Source organism: Lycium ferocissimum, chromosome 9, assembly GCF_029784015.1.
Source record: "Lycium ferocissimum isolate CSIRO_LF1 chromosome 9, AGI_CSIRO_Lferr_CH_V1, whole genome shotgun sequence".
NCBI classification, from domain to species: domain Eukaryota; kingdom Viridiplantae; phylum Streptophyta; class Magnoliopsida; order Solanales; family Solanaceae; genus Lycium; species Lycium ferocissimum.
In genome coordinates this window covers 29,924,159-29,945,989 of record NC_081350.1, presented here as the reverse complement: position 1 = coordinate 29,945,989, position 21,831 = coordinate 29,924,159, and the positions used below count along the sequence as shown (strand labels likewise).

General features: G+C 32.9%; 1 protein-coding gene across 1 annotated transcript; it reads left to right on the top strand.

The window, feature by feature from the left end:
• Positions 1-17,669: 17,669 nt before the first annotated feature.
• Positions 17,670-20,021, top strand: LOC132030220 (NAC domain-containing protein 71-like). The gene is made up of 4 exons (XM_059419749.1): positions 17,670-18,367; positions 18,756-19,033; positions 19,114-19,416; positions 19,498-20,021. Exons 1-4 carry the CDS (start codon positions 18,211-18,213, stop codon positions 19,753-19,755), a joined length of 996 nt encoding a protein of 331 aa, XP_059275732.1. The 5' UTR covers positions 17,670-18,210; the 3' UTR covers positions 19,756-20,021.
• The last annotated feature ends 1,810 nt before the right edge of the window (positions 20,022-21,831 follow it).

Genomic DNA, 21,831 nt, shown 5'->3' with positions numbered 1-21,831 from the left:
ACAAACCGACAACTTTGACATTGTGAATGTAGACAATCTCCCGCAACAAGCTCCATCTAGCATGTAAGAATCTCTTCCAATAAAAAACACAATAAATACATCTTTTTTTTTCGTGGTTTTTTGATAAGTAAATTTTTTGATCATTTTTGTTCCAGGGATTGTGGTGTGTATGTGGCCGCCTTCGGCGAATACTTGAGCTCAAGTGCGGTCATCCCAACCGAATTCGATGCAAAGTTACTCCGTATGAGATACGGCGCCCTTTTATGCGACTATGCATGGGATAAGTCAAACAACAATGCGTCAAGTGATAACGAGCGCCTCCAAGACCAATTAGACCGGCGGTTGATTATGATGCGATTGATAAAGAGGATCTTGATTAGGCCACCAATTCATTTGTGTTTTTTCATTTTCATGTTGAACAATAGCATAGTTGGTTGCGACTTTTGTTCTTTTTTTTCATTTTGGACATATTGTTTCATGGGCAATTCGCGAAATATTTTTTGGGGTGGTCTTTAAATTTTGCCCCTCATATTTGCGGTCTTTAAATTTTGCCCCTCATATTTGTGGTCTTTAAGTTTTGCCCTTAGCTTGGATACACGAGGTTTTGGGTTCGAACCCCCGCTCAAGCATAAAATAAAGAAATAATTTCGCAAGGCGGTGGAGGGAGTGTCGCCCCCTCCGCATAACTTCCTTAAGGAAAAACTAAAGTTATGCCGGAGGGGGCATAACTTTTCCTCAAGACATAGTTTAGTTATGCCTTATGGAGCAAAACTTTTCCTTAAGGAACTATGCCTTATGGGGCGTACTTTTAATTAAGGCATAACCAAAAGTATGCCTTAACTAAAAGTGTGCCTTGAAAAGTTTAAAAAAAAAAAAAAAAAAATGTCTCAAGGCAAAGTCTGCCCCCTCCGGCATAACTTCCTTAAGGAAAAACTAAAGTTATGCCGGAGGGGGCATAACTTTTCCTCAAGGCATAATTTAGTTTTGCCTTATGGGGCAAAACTTTTCCTTAAGGAATTATGCCTTATGGGGGTTAACCAAAAGTATGCCTTAACTAAAAGTGTGCCTTGAAAAGTTTAAAAAAAAAAAAAAATGTCTCAAGGCAATATGCCCCCTCCGGCATAACTTCCTTAAGGAAAAACTAAAGTTATGCCGGAGGGGGCATAACTTTTCCTCAAGGCATAATTTAGTTTTGCCTTATGGGGCAAAACTTTTCCTTAAGGAATTGTGTTATGCGACTTTTTAATTAAGGTATAACCAAAAGTATGCCTTAACTAAAAGTGTGCCTTGAAAAGTTAAAAAAAAAAAAAAAAAAATGTCTCAAGGCAAAATTGTAACTTCCTTAAGGAAAAACTAAAGTTATGCGGAGGGCATAACTTTTCCTCAAGGCATAATTTAGTTTTGCCTTATGGGGCAAAATTTTTCCTTAAGGAACTATGCCTTATGGGGCATACTTTTAATTAAGGCATAACCAAAAGTATGCCTTAACTAAAAGTGTGCCTTGAAAAGTTTAAAAAAAAAAAAAAAAAATGTCTCAAGGCAAAGTCTGCCCCCTCCGGCATAACTTTGGTTTTTCCTTAAGGATTGTATGCTGGATCCGGCATACACTCTCCCCGACCATTTCTTGCGAAATTATTTTTTTATTTTATGCACGAGCGGGGGTTCGAACCCGAACCTTATCCAAGCGAAGGGCAAAACTTAAAGAACACAAATATGAGGGCAAAATTTAAAGACCACCCCAAAAGAAGGGCAATCCGTGCAAAAATATGTTGTTTCATGTGCGGCAATCTTTTTTAGGATGATTAATATTGAACACCACCTTATGGTTTTTATATTGTTGTTTCTTTCAAGTATGTTATCTTTTCAATGCATAAATTCCATTTTTCATTATCGTGAAATGTATTAATTTAACAAAGTAGTATATATAACCATTTAAATACAGTCGATATATACAGAAAATATAACTCAGATATATTCCATAAGATCATTTTTAAAATTACAGTTTGTTACAAAATTTAAAATTTCAACTAAATACACTTCAAATATATGTAAAATATATATCAAATATAGTTAACGATGAAAACGAATAAGTATTATCTACCGGATCATACAAAATACAACTAAAATATAGCCAAAATATATACGAAATACAACTATTAAATCATAAATCCAAAACAAAAGGTCTAATAAGTTAACATAGAGTAGACTTTCCAAATGCCATTTAACCACCAATATAGCATTACATTGAAAAACATCGGATGTTCAACGATGTGAAATACAATCATACTAGAACGATATGAATTCAAGATGAATTCATTTTTTATTTTTAACTGAAATTTAAAGTAGAATTGTCTTAACAAATAAAATCAAAATGGACTTATTTATTCTTCTTATTGAGCGGCGGATTATCACACGAACGCCTATTATGACCAAGACGTCCACATTTACCGCACGAATTTCTCGCGTTTACCAATCATCAACTCCTGTAATGGCTTGTCCCTCTTCTTTTTTGGCCTCCCAGGGGGTCTCTTATAGATCGGTGGCATAACAACTTCATCTAATATACTTTTAGGAACATTCCACTCGGTCTCATCGGGAAGAGGATCAACCGGCACATCATATGTGTTCACAATGTTTTTCCGGCTTGAATAAATCGAACAATATACATCGGCGATCAAATTTTTATTCTTCAATACTGCCCATGCATGAGAACACGGTATCTCGTCTAGTTGGAACATCCTGCAGCTGAAAGTTTTCTTCTTCAAATCTATTATGAAACGCCTCGGTCCATCATTCACTGTGTACACATATTCAGTTGACGCTTCAACCTGAGAACCATTTAACAAATAAACAAGCATTACCTGAGCAGTTTTACCATATTAGGAATATATATAAATATACATTACATATAGTAAAAATGTAGATTAAATTTTTGTGTTGCAAACAAAGTTACCCTCATTCGTATTGATTTGTACTCGTTGATCGACAACATCTCTTGATACCGCCTCATCAGTGTTGTGAATGTATAGGTACCATTTTTTCTATTTGTGCAATTCCATCTACCAAACATCTTCCTCACTTCTTCAAGGAAATCAAAAATATGTAACTCTCTTGCAGCAACCAGTTTTCCATTAATACATTCGGCTATATTCGAAGTCATTGTCCATCCTCTGTTAACAGGTGAATAAAGCCTAGACCATTTATCTCTTCCAAAGATCTTCTAGGTATCGTTTTACCCGAATATCAACATTCCCAATCTTCTCCATCAATTTATCGAACTCATCCTGGCTGTATGCTTTCGCTAGTGAATAAAATATAGGACTCAACACCTCATTGTTTGTTGTGTATTGCTTTGTCACATTTTTCCACAAATGCCATACACAAGCCAAATGAGGAACGATGGGATACACCTTAGAAAGCTGCGTGTATTATGCTTTCATGTCTATCGGACACGACACACATATTTTGCCTAACACCATAAGCACAACGGTTCAAAGAACCACGTCCACGACTTATTATTCTCGGAATCTATCACACCATACGCTAGTGGTAGGATATTACCTACAAAAATCAGTTTATATTTATATTATATTCAAAACATATTTCAACTGAATTTGATCTCACACTATATTTTTAGCACCATCATTTATAAAACAACGGATATATTTACAATATATTTACCTCATATTTACGATGTATTTCATCATATAATATTCACAAATTTACACCAACAATACATCCGTATGTTTTTAGCACTTTATTTGCAAATCAATATGCATAATGTTGTATTTATAAAAAAAAACATTCGTAGAATAGAATTACACATACCTGCTCCATCCAAAGTACTTGCCGACACAAATGTACCATTATACGTTGATTTAAGGTGTGCACCATCCACTACAACTATTGGTCTACAACACTCGAATCCCTTTATGAATGCTTTGAGTGCTACAAACAAATACATAAACTCATTTTCTGGTGATTTATGCATTTTAACGAGCGATCCAGGATACGTTTTATCAAGTATGTATATATATGCCGGCAACTTCTTGTATGAATCAGCCGGATCACCTCTGAAATCTTTTATAGCCTTCTCTCTAGCTCTCCATGCCATCATATAAGAAACATCTACGCCGAATTCATTCTTAACATCATCTATTATATCCCCGGTGTGACCTTCCTTTTATGGTTAGTTATTTTCGCCTTCACAACCGCTTCTCCAATAAACCAACTTGTTGCTGCCTTTGTGAATACACCTTGTCCTTCAACGGACATGTATGTTCGTCATCGAAAGCTCTAACCACGAACATTTCGAAATCCCCAATTCTCGACGCTCCGAATTTCCATTTACATTCGGCGACCAAAGATGCCGAGTGTAGCTACATAATACAATTCAAATAGTACATATTGAATCAATTAAATACGTATAAATATATAAAAAAATATATCGGAATATATTGCATCAAACATTTTTAAAATTAACGATGTGCTAAATAAGTTAACGGATCATATAAATACGGTACAAATATAACAAAAATACATCTGCACTTTCGATACCAGAATACATTTAGAAAATCATACCTTATAGCATTCGATCTCTCTGTTTTGAAATTGAATCTTTCACGAATTGCGTATTTCGTCATCGCAATTTTCAAAGTTTCCTTATCCTGGTAAATTTGATCGACAAAAACTCCTTTCGCTTCCGGTTTCGAAATTATCAAATTGTTATCATTCCCAAACAAAACAACAGTGTTTACAGTAGAATCACAAACTTTCATATCATCCCGATTCTCGCTATATCCAATTTGCAGCACATCATCTCCAATAATACGATTACCAGTTGCACAATCCTCAACATCCAAATCATGAATACTAACGCACATCGGATACATCCCCAAAACTCGTTTTCTCTCTTAAGCTCAACGTACACACGAACTCCCGTATCGTTGTGTATTTCAATTGGTTGAAAATCGCCTTCAACGGATATTTTATTGAAATAGTTTTCCTAACGATATCCACGCCTAATTGATTTATAATCGTACAAACTAACTCATCGTAATTGCAATTATCAATGAACACAACAACATCAATTTTGTAATTCACAAAACAGTTCTGATCGTTCCAAAAACCAGAATGACGGATCAACGCAGTTACGCTTGTCATTATCCTGTTGTTTTCGAATACAGCAATGTGTTAAATTCAATTTAGCTAAAACAATTTCGGAAAAGACGAACAAAAAAAAAAAAAAAAAGTTTGCAGTGAAAAAATCGTTACCTCAATTATGAACTCAACTTGATGAAATCAAATATATATTCGTCGTGATAATCAAGCTATGTTCACTGTTTTGATATTGTTATTTTTCAAAGGTTTTTCAACCTTTTTATTTTTGGTTAAAAATATGATTGTCTTGTTTGAATTCAAATTTGTTTGAATTTGTTAGGCTGTTTGAATGAGATATGGAATCGGATATGGAATGGGAGGATATTTGCGTGAATCGGGGAACAATATAACCGATTCTAATTAAAATTGAAACAGATTTTGTTTCCATAAATATAGCAACGTCGGTAAAACTCGCGTCGTATTTCCGCTATATTTATGCTATATTTTGGTATACCCGACTACTAGATAAATATAGGCTCCTCTAGTTACGAATTGTAAATATAGAATATGTAGTTATAGGTTGTTAGAAAGAGTTAAATTTGGTGGCGAAACTTAAAGTCATTTTGTGCTTAAATTAAGCTCAAAAAAATAATTGGACCCATTTAACTTAGTTTATCTAAAGCGACTTATAAGGCGAAAACGACTATAAGCTAAAAAAATAAGTTGGACTACCCAACTTATTTTTTTCGACTTATATTCGCTATAACATTTAAGCTATAAGTCAATCCAAACGGGCTCATAGTCATTATGTAGTAGGAATAACACAATGTTATTTTTAGGTCGTTATTTCAATTGTCTCTATTTTAAAAAGCCTCTTTTTAAGATTTGGCTTTAGGCCACAAGGTTTGCTAAGCAGCCCCTGGATAGGCCGACAATCAAAAGTTCGAGTGCACTCTAGAAAATGAGGGAACAAATGTTCAATAGTCACTTTCTAAGAAAAAAACATTGAGTTTGTTTTGATGGCTAATCTTGATGATTTGCAAGCAGAATAGCCATATGGGAGTTTTGTGTCTGAGGTGTAAGGTATCAGTATGCTACAATGGGTGTCAAGAGCAGTAGATAAATTTGGTTTGGGACTTCGATGAAAATGCATCTATATGGAATTTTGTGGATATTTTGGGACCCTAGCTGGATTTATTGACTACTTGAGTCTTCAGTGCAGGATATTTCCATGGAAAAACCCCTAAAAAGACTAAGAGCCCGTTTGGATTGGCTTATAGCTTAAAAAATTTGTTCTGTTCTAAAAAAATGAAAAAATAAGTTGGGGTAGTCCAACTTATTTTTTTTAATATAGTTCGTTTTTCGCCTTTATGTTCGCTTTAGATAAACTAAGTTAAATGGGTCCAATTATTTTTTTGAGCTTATTTTAAGCACAAAATGACTTTAAATTGGCGACAAAATGCAAACACTCAAAAAAAATTTGAAAACGAACTTATAAGCCAACTTATAAGCCAATCCAAACGGGCTCTAAATCCCTACTAGACATTTTCAAAAAAATAAATTTGGAACTTGGGAATTAGATTTCTTTTGCTAAATGGGCTTTCTGGTGAGTTTGTTAATGGGCCATTAGTTTTTCTATTGGAAAAGGACACTACATGACCATCAGAAATTTACTTGGCCCATGTTTGGACTTAATGCCGTGAGTTGGCCATTCGGCCCAAACTATTGTCAAGCGCTAACCCAGCAATTTGATTCATGACAAAAATATTAGACTTTTTAGTCGCCACAAAATATCATAGCCACTAAAGGTCGACGAAAAAAATTCATAATGAGCTTTCAATAAATATTTTAAAACATGTTAAATATATGTATAATTAGTAAGTACAGTATACGTTGATTGAACCTTCAAAAGATATCCCAAAACATGTATAATAATTGTATAATATGTATAATTAGTAAGTATACGTTGATTATATATTTATTGAACACAAATTGTACAACAATGATACATTTTCTAAACACATATTGTAGGGATACATATTATATACAATAATGATACAGTTTCTATATACGTATGATACATATTCTGTACAACAATGATGCAGTTTCTATACATATGCTGGAATTAGTTGAAAAAAGGCTACGAAATGGAATTACATCTAAAAGGCTAAAAAATGTCTTTTAAGCTTCTTGGGCCATCCAGTCGTCAATAGTTTGGGCCGGATAATTGTGTCTGTTTTCCCTCTTTTCGGAGGCTAATAGTAGAGCTAAAACCCTACTAAATGCAACTATATGTGCTCCTAATATGTTCAGCACATTAATATTACAATTTTTCACAAAGCAATTAAAATAGTTTCTAAGATGTCTGTCCAAATTGCATTACAGACAAACATCGGAGGAACTACCAAAATCCTTACCCTATTAAAAAGTTGTTTCTTTATCCCCTCCTTAATTTGCTAGTAGATCAGCAACCTGATTTTGTTCCTGATAGGTGTGTGGCTGATTGCTCGATTTTGACTTGTTTAATCTATAATACCTATCTAGTCGACCAAAAAAAAAAAAAAAAAAATCATTCAGTAAGTAATAGTAGTTGGGTTTTTGATATATTTTTGTTTTTTATTTGATTGCGAGTTTGTTAAGAAGGTTTTTATTTTTATTTATTTTTCAGTAAGCAAGATATGTTCTTATTAGATGCCAACACTCAAAAGTTTAGTACGCTCTAGAAAATGAGGGAACAAATGTTCAATAGTCACTTTCTAAGGAAAAAAATTGAGTTTGTTTTCAATCTTCCGGCCACAGAGTTTTTTCGAAATAACCTTATGAAAGGAATGACAACCAGATAAACTATTGTGTTGTAGCCTTAGTGTTTCTAGGGAAACTCTTTGCAATCATGTATAATCCACACTTCACTCAATAAAAACCAGACTTATGCCCTCTTTGTTTTCATTTAACGGGGTCAGAACTAAAATGTAATGTTAGCTCATTAAGTGTGTATACATGGCAAAATATAGCTCGATACGTGGCAAGATAGTAATGGAACACGTGACAATAGGAGTTGGAACATTGTGAAGTGGTCTCATTTAATTCAAGTAAGAAGCCCTAGAGACATCCGGAGTAAATCCACAAAGGCAATTCTACCGGGTCATTAATAGGAGAGTAACGTTATGTGACCGGTCCGGATACGGAGCAAGCGTTACAATCCAGAATTAAAGCTGCATTTATTATTCATTATTATTTATTATTAGGATTTAGTTACAACTTAAGAGCTGATGTATTTGTACTATAAAAAGGAGCATAACAGCCCTGGAGAAGGCATCGAATAACAATCACTGATACTCATTCTCTCAAATTTATTCTTTTCAATTAGCAACTTACTGATTTTTTGCATCGGAATAGTACTCATTTTTTAAGAGCCGAAACACATACTTGTTCCACCGGAGGAAACCCATCTAAGGATTTACTCCGAGGATCAACAGAGCCCAGGCTTAATTATTCTATTATTACTTCTTTGCCATCTCATATATCTTTTATTCGACTGATTTTAATAATTATCATAGCTGTTATTTTATTTGTTTATAACAAAACAAGTCATGCATCCATTAAATCACAAACAAATTCAACTGTTATCTTTTTAGAATAAACAAAGCGTGTGTTTATTTTTGAAGGATCACTTATTGTTCTCAATATATTTGGTTCATTCAAATCTTTTAATGGTAGGAAACAATGTGACTTGCTTTAGCAATAAAAATGACGTAAATTTCAACTTAATCATGTCCTTCAAGTTCAAAATTGATAAAGTTTTCTTAATAAACGACAAAAATTAATTAGTACTTATCACCAAAAAAAACGCCATCATATTGATTGGAGTAACTACAAAGTCTAATGAATGTATGTGGTAGAATGGTGTCAATTCAATGATATCATCATATCAGCATTATTGGTGGGAGCTAGAGATCTCTTGACTTGACAACCCTAATTTCATTCGACTTAACACCCATTGCACGTACTAGGTAGGGACAGAGCTAGGGATATTAAGGGGTTTATTCGATTTCCTTTGTTAAAAATTATATTTTATATATAAAATTAAATTAATTTTTTTTAGTAAAGATTATGAATGCACCACTTGTATATATGATGTAGATCATGGTGAATTCTAGAATCACAGGTTCCTAGCAATGACGATTAGAATCAATTTTTGGTCAAACTTGTAGTATCACAATGATTACAAGAAAATAAAAATGGACAAGAATCATTGAATTGAATGGTTTAGTGAAAAGAATAGCAACTAAGCTCCATTTTCAGAATGTTTGACAAAAATAGTTATTTTTAATTTTTTTCAATATTCGCCTTGTGGTTGATTTGCCAAAATACAAGAGCTTAGAGTCCAACTCAGTTAATTTATATTCATAAACATAAATTAAAACCTCACTTTTAATTAGGTTGGGACATTGATCAATGTGGTTGGGGGCTGCGCTCAATATATCAATTATTTTTATAATTGCATAAAAATAAAATTTTAAATATATGTTGAATAAAATTATAAATATATGTTGGGCTCGTCTTGTGACACGGGCTCTGGTATCTAGTATATTCATAAACATAAATTAAATACTCACGTTTAATTAGGCTGGGTCATTGATCAATATGGTTGGGGGCTGCACTCAATTTACTTGTATTTAGGTCGATTTGACTCAACATTTTGTTTCAATCAAATTAAGCTCCACTTGGCTTAGCATTGTCTCAGTCAAGCTCGTAAGACTAACCAGCTTGGCTCGACATTGTTGATTCTGTTGCATTATAAAGTTACTAATTTGCAAATAAATTCATCATTAGACTAAAATATTAAGTACTTTAGAAATTAATTTATATGTTAGTTTCATTATTTATAAGTTATTACTAGTGTAATTGTAACTTTATACCTTTTTATTCGATGTAATCAAATTTTAAATCACACTGTAACCTGAGTCATCACTTATGATTGAGGTTAATTAAACGTAACTAAAATTTTAAAATTAACAATTCGAACTAAAATAATAATTTAGTATTAGTAATATTTTTGAATCTATATATAACTAATTTATTTTTATTGACCACATTCCGATTTATGTGTTAGTTTAAAGTTTAAACTAGGTTATGTGATTAAATTGCATAAGCATTAAATTAAAAAGTGGACCGATTAATGTGGACCGATTAATTCTTACACTTTTTCTTAATTAATCAATCTATTATGAAAGTTTTTTCAAGAAAAGGTGAAGCGTATGTGCGAAAGCAAGAGTTAATTCGAATTTAACTCGGTATCTCAATTATATTGTAGCAAAATTCGATTAAATTCAACTTGAGCTCGCGCTCGGGCTCTGGTTGGTATCATAGTAGCTCGGTTTTGGGTCAAATCCTACTCAATTCTCGGCGCTGTAGTAAGCTCGGCTGGCCTATACTGGACTCACTCGAATCGACTCCACGCTAAGCCTACGTTTGATTAAATAACAATTGCTTACTCTGCCATCTTACTTTTACCAATTTAAAAATATGAATAATATTGAAGTTGAATTCAAAAAGGCAAAGGGGAAAATGAGCAGCTCTTACCATATATGAAGCAAAACATGACATGTGAACTATATCTTTTTTTAGGTGTTTGGATGGAAGGATGGGGCCTAATGTGTAACTCGTTCCAGTAGTGTTTTGGTTTAGTCACGTTAAGTCACCGAATACAGCCTACAATAGAGGCAAAATTTGAAAATTTAAGCCAACAAATAATTACTTATAAGTAAAAAAGAAGAAATTAAGGTGACAATTAGTTATTCAAAGAAATTAAAGAGGTGTCTAATTTCTCAACTCCTAAATATCCGCTAGATGTTAGATTCATTGACCCAAAAAATAGTTTAGACAAGGATTTGCATACGCATGATTATTGATTTGATGACTACATAAGGACAAAATAAAAGGGTCATCAGACATATCTCTTTTATTAATTAGTATTTTCTGATTTTCTAAAAATTCTATGAGACAACCTCAAAATTGTGCTTGTGACAGAACACATTAATTTAATATAATGAAGACTGACTTGCCGACAGGAGGCAAACATAGTTGGCCCACATGGAGGCTGACGTGTAAGAGAATAGTAGTCAAATTACGTGTTGACGTTAATACTTCCTATATGCATATTAATTGTCAAGGTTATTAAAAATATTTGTTTCAAAATATGTGTCATTTTTTAAAATTAAGATGAAATTAATTACTTCCTCCGTCTCAATTTATATGATCTAGCTAGATTAGGAACCGAGTTTAAGAAAGAAATGAAGTTTTTAGTCTGTGTGGCTGCAAATCATTAAAATGAGAAGTTTAAAGTTAAATTATTTCTAAATATAGAAATGTATCATTCTTTTTGGGATAGACTAAAAAAGAAAGTGTATCACATAAATTGGGACAAAGAAATTATTTTTATCCCATTTTACATTTAATATTATGATTTCTTGAAAATAAGCAATATTAATTAGAGCGTAAATTGTTGAAGAGAGACAAGGAATAAGGTAGTATAAATATATTTTTATTTATGATTTCTTAAGGGGCTACGAGATGGAGAGAGTAATTATAGTAAGACTAACTGTTATGATTTTCTTTCTTTATTTTTTCTTTTTTGGAGAAGGGGAGGAAAAAGAGAGACCTTAGTGGGTCTAAGTCTGAACTATGCACGAGGCGATGCGAATATGTGATACACGTTTGAAATAAAGATGACTAAATCATTTTTTGTTTATTCTGAGTTTTTTGGGGTAATTTCGACCTCTTCACCCAAAAAAAAAAAAAAAAAGAAGAAGAGACCATGAGCCCGTTTGGATTGGCTTATAAGTTGCTTATAAAGAAATTTTTTTAAATTTTTTTTAATGTTTGGATGGCCATTTAAAGCCATTTTGTCTTAAAATAAAGCCTCAAAAAAATAATTGAGCCGTTCGCTGACTAAATTATCTAAAACGAACATAAAGTGAAAACGAATTATTAACCAAAAAAAAAATAAGTTAGGCTACCCCAACTTATTTTTTTTGGCTTATAAGTTGTTTTTTTTAAGTCTAGCCAAACAGGCTCCATATCATTTTTCATGAACTTAGAATCTTTTAGACCAGAAACTAGCTTGTAAACTTCTTGAACATTACCTGTCGTATGTCCTAGCAATAGTACAGAGAATAAAATTCCGATATGAAGTATTTACTAGTTTGACTTTTTTTTATACATTAATCATATGCGATTACCATTATCTCCAACTAATTATAATATGGACTCACAAAATCATCAAAGAGCAGTGACTAGAATTTTCACTGAGAGAATTAAAAAATATAAAATAATAAACACACACAAAAATTAAGGAAATTTATATATACATAAAAAATCATTTTGATCCTATATATGCAGTATGATTTTTCTGCAAAAAAATTAAAATGAACCCCTTGCGCTCCTAGCTCTGCTGATGGTGTCACATATTGCATTTTCCAACAACCCAACTTCTTTTAGCTAAGCACAAAAATGACAGCTGAGTTTTTTTTTTCCAAGTAAGGAAAATAGTAGCCGTTGGTTTGAGAGTGGGGATGAGACAATTCCCACCATGAAAATAGACTAAGGGCCGAAAGAAGGTGTAGACTTATAAGAGAGTTGAGACAAACAACGACAAGGATGTTAAGGGTGCAACAAACAAATTAAAAGGCACGGGAATAATTGTCTTTAATTTCAAAATTTACAATTCCCCATAAAAGAACCTTATCACCTTGCCATACTTTGACTTATATACACTAACGGTCTAAAGAATTTTAATACTGTTAGATATTATTTAACCCGTCATACCGAATAATTTACTTTGTCTTCTAGATTACGGGCTCCCCATGAGTTATCAAAGTCACTTGTTAGATGATCCAATAATATAACTCAGTGGGTAGAAGTTGAACTCGTGCTACACTATGCTTCTGCTAGAGTTGATGCTATACATGTTCTTCCATTATCATATGATGAGTAGTGACTTCACTATCTTGAATTGACTAAACTTTTCCTATTCTACTTTGGATCCCCATTCACACCATAATTGCTATCTGAAATTCCAACTCTAAAAGATACATTTTGTACAATTTCAAGTAACCCCTCCTCATTTTTGTCCCTTGGTTAAAACTAAAAGACTTGTCTAGTACACTCAATTCTTTTCATTCATTCCTACTTTTCAATGTACTTTATATCTCTCTTGAGAGTAGTGGAGGAAGCACATACTTAATTTAAGTTTTTTTTAAAACATAGTTAAACATGAGGAATTGAGGTGAAAGTATTTAACTCTTAAATTCTGAGGTCAAATTATATATATATATATATTTGTTACCACAATCCTTGATGGGCGATGTGAACTTATTATTGTCTTTGTAATACCAGCTAACGCATCTTGTGCCTCATAATTAGTTGTGCTCTGCCTCTTCTCCTCTATCTCAATTCCAATAAATACAATCAGATAAAGTATAATTTGGCGATTAGAGCATATATTCAACTAAATTTTCATTATTTGTTGCCTCATGGTTTTGAAAACTTAAAGGTCTTGCTAAGTTTCCCCTCAGCTAAAATATTTGTGTACATTAGGCACACACAAAAAATAAATAAATAAATAAATAAATTCTTTAGGAAAAGGCGAAGCTTGATATAGTGACATAAGATGAAGTTCTTTCACATAATTTTCAGAGTGGAATGCACCGAAGTCGCTAGCTCATAAAGACAAATCATTTTCAATCTCTTTCTTTTCTTCGCATCTTGTCTGGTGATATGCATGACCAAAAAGAAAAAATATTGTATTATTATTCTTATTCATTGAAAGAACAAAAGGTCTATTGGCTATAATAACCGTAGGCCTATGATTGTTTACTTGTCTGGCTAATATGAAATATGTAGCTATTATTATTACCTTTAAAAATATTTTGAATCTTCCCATTTCCCGCTCTAATAGTTCCATCAGCGACATGTTTCTCCCTGACTCCTTCCACCTTATTCTTTAATAAACAAAAAAATGACTGAAGAAAACGTGGAACAAGTAAACTTAATTTAGTTTATAGTGAATTATCTACTGGTGTAAAGTTTATCGTTTGATATGAATGGGGTCACCTCGTAATTAAGAGCCCGTTTGGATTGGCTTATAAGTTGATCAAATCAGCTTATAAATTATTTTTAATTTATTTGAGTGTTTGACAGAAATAGAAAACAGCTTAAATTAAATTAAAAAGTGTTTAAAATAAGCCAAAACCAAGAAAGTTGCTCAACCCCAATTTTTTGTTTTTTTGGCCTTAAAAGCCATTTTAGTTTGACCAACAACTTTACTCTTTTATCCCTTATATTTTATGTTAATTTCAATACTACCCTTACTTCTAAAAATCCTTTAAGCACTTTTATCCAAACACGTAACTGCTTATTTATAAAATAACTTTCAGCACTTGAAAATACTTTAAGCATTTATGCTTAAAAATCACTTTTTTCAGTTAATCCAAACGGGCTCTAAATCTCAATTATTTATAAGAGCCCGTTTGGATTGGCTTATAAGTTGGCTTATAAAAATTTTTAACTTTTTTGAGTGTTTGAATGGCCACTATTTTTGTCTAAAATAAGCTCAAAAAAATAATTGAAATTTTTGATTGGTGGAAACATTATCTAAAGAAAAGCGTTATAAAAACAACATATAAATAAGCCAATCCAAACGGGCTCTAAATTAAGTCGAAGATCTAAATTTCTTATACCCGGCCCTTGCAATTTTTAAAAGGTAAAGAAATTAAATTAATCTGGTGGTCGTCATAATTTTCTTTCTTACTTTCTGCTTCTCAATAATAATAAAATGAGGATAATAAAAAATAATAACTACGTCTTGTCAATGGACAATTGCACCTCCAAATGTGTTCCCCCTAAATCATTTTTTTTTTCTTCCAATGTTTCCGCCAACTCTAATAGGAGTTGATAGATTTTGTTAAAACATTTGACAGAAATTAAAAGTACTCATTTTTAGAGAAATATATTTAAGGGATCGGATTACTTTGAACCTACCCAACATAAGAGCCATTTTTATCATTTCGGTAATTTGTATGTCGCTGTCACTGAGGAGGAGTAAGACCGTGACAGTATATTTGATCAGAGAGAAGATGCATCAAAATATTAAGTTAAAAAAAAGGGGTATAAAGTTTAGCTGGTTAGCTTGTTTTTCCGTCAGTCACCTTCTTTAAATTCATCGAGTTCACTTTCCATTACATAATACAACACAACCAGTTGGTAATTGGTGGATAGCAATAAACTGCAGCCGTCCCTAATGTTGCTTTTATAAAGAAAAGTTGAAGACAAGAAAATATTCCTAACTTGCCAAACTCAGTATTTATGTACTTGCCTTGTCCAAATATGGAAACTGCAAAACCAGTCTGTTATGATAGAATTGCCCCTGCCAGTCCTTAACCATCCACCCTCCCCCTTCCCCCACATTTTTTTTTTACTTACCAAACACCAGGAAATAAATAAGAACATCACTTATATTCCAAGAAAATATTTTTCATGAAAACATTCTCCTTCGTACCAAACGCACCTTATTACATTAATCAATAATGGGGTTTCCGTTTCTTGGTCTGAAAAGGGTTTAAACATCCAAATCTTATGATATCTCTAATTATAATCATTATCTGCACATCTTTTGCTCTCCGTGTGTTCTAATTTTTGGATAATGAGATTAATTAGGGTACCATCATAAAAAAGAAGTGTTTTAATTATTAAATCTAGCAGTCATAGGTGTAAACTTTAATTAGCAGTTCAGACTAATACAATTGCAACTAATGAGGATTGAGCTTTTTTTAACCCAAACTCCATTTTCATTTGCTTGCAACTTTTAGACATCCCAACTTTAAAAAAGCCTTAAGCCACCTTTTTATCTCATGCATAAAGGAAACAGTTTCCTATTAATTTTCAGTAGTTTGTATCTAATCTCTCCGTTGGCTAATCCCTTTTTAGTGTCAATTTTATGTTTAGATGTTACTTGTATACACTACAGGGAAAAATAAGTTTCACACTACTAATATTGTATCTTAATCAGTAGCAGCAAGGTACTTGCCTTATCTTTCAGGTTTCTAAATCACTTATTACAAAATGTTACTTGTAGTTACGTGAATTTGATAGTGTAAAATATCTCTACACTTTCAATATAGAGTAGTTAAACTGTTATTCTTTAAACATTTTCTAGTTAAAAATGTTAAAGTGAGAATACATATAGATTAACCCTGATTAAGTAATAAATGTATATATAAAAAGTACTTAGCATGTATTTTTAAAGTTGATATGAACACTATACGCGGATAAGTTCTTATTGTTACGAGGTTTACATGACCTCTATTAATTAATGCACAAACTTTCTAATATCGTATGTAGCATTGTAGTTGTGGGTTTGATTGAACCCAAATCATGAAAGATAAACTTATGTGTAAAAAAATACTAAAATTGTAATACTAGTATATATGAACTCATAACTTTAAAAATATAACGGATTCAATGCTAATAATCTTAAAATTAAACTCATAGAGTTTAAATCTTGAATCTACCTCTGTGAATAGCGGGTAAAGCAAATTAGTTCCATAACATCAACATTGCTGCTTTGCTAATTATTTTAACATGCCAGGGATTTAAGGTTTCAACTTTACTAATTGAATGTGAACCCAAAAAAAAAAGACTGGAGTTTTCCACAAAGTTGTGCTCTTACCTCGCTATAAAAAAAGTTGTGAGTAATCTCATTAAGCACTTTAAGGACCTTTTCTTTTTTTATGACACTGGGCCATAGCATGACACAATCACTTCCATTATTAAAGAAAGAAAAAAGTGGTTTTGTCTGATTCATGATGATGTGGAAGGTGTAGGGAGCTTCAACACTTTGAGAAAAAGTGACCAAAATATTTGGAACACGACTTTATACCACAATGAAAATTTAAAGAATAACCATTACTTAACTAGGGAAAATATTTGTGCACCTTGTATTTACGCTAAATCAGATAAATTAACCTCAAGAGACACAAATTAAAGGGTAAATACTTATTCGGCACTGGTTGTTTACATCCAAACATGTAAACTTACTATAGTTAAGTGTGATCTAATGAGGTGAGAATGCATGATAATTAACTATGATTAAATGCTAAAAATCTGTGTATAAACACATGTTATGCACCTATTGACTATTCGGTTTGGTGTTTAACTTCACACCGTATGTGGGCAAGTTTTACCCCAAATTAAAATGGGAATATATATCAATCTAATGATCCCTAAGTGATGACGCTTTTTATGAAAAATACATGACATGTATTTATTGATTTGATGAAAATATCATGTGCGAATAAATTTTTCCCAAGGAAAAAACTTATTGATGCCCAATTAAATTGCCAGCAAAAAGAATTTTAACTGTCAGTAGTGCTATGCTTAGGTAGGATATAACTGTTTCCAAGTGTGAACTGAATTCTATTTTTTTTTTTTTGTGGGGTCATTGTTGTGGAATTTATGGTAGCTTCAGACAAGTTACAATTCTTTCGGTGTTCATATTTTTGGACTGTTGGATTCTCCATAGCCTATAAAAGCGCATCCAGGCTCCTTTGTTATTACTCTACACAACTTCTCTACTTATTCACATAGACTTCATACTCAAAATACTTAGTAAAAAATCTTTATCTGGTCACTGTTTCTCGATTTAGATCACTCAAACTCATCAACTTTTGACTTGTTTTAACTTCTTGGTACTTGTAAGAATTAATTAAGGTCCACTTGTTTTTTCCTTTGTTCCAATTTTAAAGAGTGTCTTGTGGGGGGTGGGGGGTTGCAAGAAAGATAGTGCTGAACTTTTTTTTTCTAAGGAAGATGATCTTGTTGTTCCAGGAATACATTTTGTGGAAATTTATTGTAAAACTTGAGACAAAGTTCAGTGTTGCCAAAAGCTTTTATTTTTGGATTTTCCAGATTTTCAACAGATATAGCTGTGTCACTTAGCTAGCCAAAAATATTGCTTCTGAAAATTTCTTGAGATCTTGTGTCTGCTCTGTTGTATAGCTAGTTTTGGAGAAATTTCTGTGTGTTTTTTTAGGACTTGGGATATTATACTTCATGGCAGGTGCATCACTGCCTCCAGGATTTCGGTTTCATCCAACTGATGAGGAATTGGTTGGATATTACCTGAAAAGGAAAACTGATGGACTTGAAATTGAATTGGAAGTTATTCGAGTCATTGACTTGTACAAATTTGATCCATGGGAGCTTCCAGGTACATATTCTTGATCAGCATTTTTTCGTAAAATGTTATCCTAGATTTAGTACCATGTGTTTGAAGAAAATGTGAAACGTACATTTGTAATCTGTCATTTTCTTTGGTTTCTGATGCTGGTTAGATGTAAAGCTAAGAAATGGCACTTTGTTCTGAAAATGTGTTGCTGCTGGAAAGTTGTTGCTTTATAATAGCTTATCTTGGTTTTTTCCTTTATTATCTTTACTAGATGGAGTGTTCTGTGGGGACATATCTTTTTTCACACTTGAAAGTTAAATTGCTATCTAATTATCAAACTGTAGCCATATTTTACAACAAGAAAATCTTGTGTAAAGTAACAGAAGTTTCTCATTATAGTAGGTTCATAATAACTAACTTTGGAATGCAGAGAAATCTTTCTTGCCAAAGCGTGACCTCGAATGGTTCTTTTTCTGTCCTCGGGACAAGAAGTACCCGAATGGCTCGAGAACTAACCGAGCAACTAAATCTGGATACTGGAAAGCCACAGGGAAAGACAGGAAAGTTGTGTGTCATCCATCAGTTGTTGGCTATCGCAAAACACTGGTTTTCTATCGTGGAAGAGCTCCGCTTGGGGATAGAACGGATTGGGTAATGCACGAATATCGTCTCTGTGATGATGTTTCCCAGGGCACTCCAAGTTTCCAGGTAAACACAATAATCTAATTTCTAAGAGGCTTCTGATTTAGTAAGAAAATGATCATATTCTGCAATTAACTTGTCTCCAGGGGCCTTTTGCACTTTGTCGTGTCATAAAGAGAAATGACGCTTCACTGAAGATGAAAGATGTTCAAGGAGTTAAGCAGGCCGGATGTAGTTCAACAACTGGAGGATTCAGTTTAGTAAATGAACCAATTGCTCTTTCTGATGAAACGCCAACTCAAAGCGCACACATGAGCAACGACAGCAATTACTCGACTCCTATTACTTCTCCTTATCAGACAACACAATTAGGAGATTATGAGTGTGCAATGGGGGGAAATGCTGCAAACCTCTGGATGTCCCCTGATATGATTCTTGATTCTTCTAAGGTATTGACATTGTGTTTTATTTCTCTTATAGCCATTTATCCTGTTTCAATGAGAGTGACACTATTTTGTGGCTAAATTTAGGAATGTCCTCAAGGACAGAATGCATTTGGTAACGGTCCACAGTATGACTTCACGAACATGACTCCGTGGCAACCTAGTGATCAACATGAGTTCACATCAAATTCATCTTTCCCGAATTTTAGTGGGGAAGTTGAACTTTCTGGTGACTTAAGTAGCTTTGGCTGCATATCTCCTTACTCGATTCACGGAAGCTACGTGGGGTTTTATGGCAACGAGGACATGACTTATGGAGGTTTTGATCAGAACAACCTCTTCTGAAAACGAAAAGGCAAAATTTATATTGCAGAATTTGGGAGATTTTTATTGGTTTGTGGTCATAGGAAGATATATGAGTACTGTGATGTATAAATCTTCTATGGAGGAAGAGTTCAATACAACTAAGTTTGCTTTTGAAATAACCTAAAGTTGTTCTCTGAGACAATGGTTTTTAATGTTTGTCTTAGAGTCGCTCGTTTTTACAGCATCTTTCAATATTCTAAGCATAATGTTTCACATTGTTACTGAATAATGAGGTACCTGGTGACTTATCACATTTAAAGATCACACTAAAAAATGGTCTATGTAGTAGCTCAACTTCTTTCCAAATATGCTTCTTAGTTTGAAGCTTCAATTTATATGTATCACCCTTTTCTTTTACTGTTCATTTCCATGTTTGAAATTATAATGTAGCTAAAAATTTCTGTAAACAAACAAATTATCAGAATGTTCATTGTCAAAGAAATGCTTGAGCTGCTTTAATTTGCAAGGTTGAAAAGCATTGCTTTTATCTTGAATAACTTGTCACATCTCTAATGATGCTCAACACTAAAGTTTCCTTGTAAAGCAACTATTGAATGGTTGCAAGTCAACATATTTGGGCAATATTTGCGACGATAAATTTTACTTTTTAAGTCCAAAAAAAGTGAGTTGAATTACGTGATAACTAACTTGCTAAAGTATCATCAAGGCTTATAGTCTACTGACACCGGTAAAAGCTTTGCTCGTAATAGGTCTAGGTTCAATTTTTCATTGTCCTCCCTTCACTTTTCCTAATCCCTCAATGTAATTTTTTAAATGAATTTTTTTTTGGGGGCTAAATGCATCCCGTGATTTATAGAAAAATGTGATTTTCCACATAAAAAGTAGTATCTTCTTATCTGACTATTGACTTGTTAGCTTTTCCAATTCCTCTTGGCCTAAAAACCAGCCTCACTTATTAATTATTCAGGCACAACTTAAAATCTCTAAATTACATGTCTTATGAGTATGAGAATAAAAAAGAGCTTGTAATATTTACAAGTAATAGGATCAAGAATGTTTATCACATTCAGAAAGATTTTTTCTTCTACTATGCAGAATAAGAGAAGAACAAAAGTAACACTCAAGCAAAGTATATAACAAAGTAAGCTAGAAACGTTTTGAAAACTTTACTAGGCGCAACTTTTGAGTTCAGATTAAGGACTTTAAATTTTAATCCTAACCTTTATCTCCCTTGGCCAAAACAGAAAACTGATTTATATCTCTCCAATAATGAGTTCAGTATGCCGAATCTCTCATCATTTGATCAATTATTGATTATCAAGCTTCCATTTAATTAATTGAAACTTAAGCACTTTTCCAATTTTAGTCGCAGCTTGATTAAAGTCTAACACTAGTAACCCTATTGGGTTCTGACCCCAAATTTGATTGATCACGTACTTTCGGAAAAAGTTAAACTTCAAAACGAAAGTCTTTATTTCGTCCATATTTTTGCCTCACTTACACATAGGGGAAAGTAAGGGCAATTATAACTTGCAGAATGAAACCCTCACCAAGGTTAAAGTTTAAATTTGTTAACCAACTGAACTATTAAATATTCTTATCTTTGTGTATTGGCCATTGGGTTAAGTATACAAGTCTTTTATCCCTCGAATTATTCATCCTGTATTCGAATCTATTGACTCAACTAATTTGGATTGACGACAGTTAAGCCCACTAAAGAAGTAAGCTTCCTACTAGATACGTCCATTAAAATACGAAGGCTTCTTATTCCACAACAACAAAAATATTTTTTTCACTCTTTCATCTACTTCGTATGTACTTTTCCTGAAAATGCTCCATACAGATGAGGATCGACAATCACTCCTCCGAAATGAAAATGATTATGCATCATTTGCATAACGGTGGCAACTTCGAGAAGATCATATATCAATCCTTTTTTCTCATTTTCTCTGCTCATACCGATGGAAGTTTTGAAAAAGGTCATACATCGCTGCTTTTTTTTTTTTTTTCTTTTTTTAATCTTCGATTATCCAACATGAAATCCTGAAATCTTTAATTAAAGACAAAGGAAACTGCCTACCTCACTACACCCAT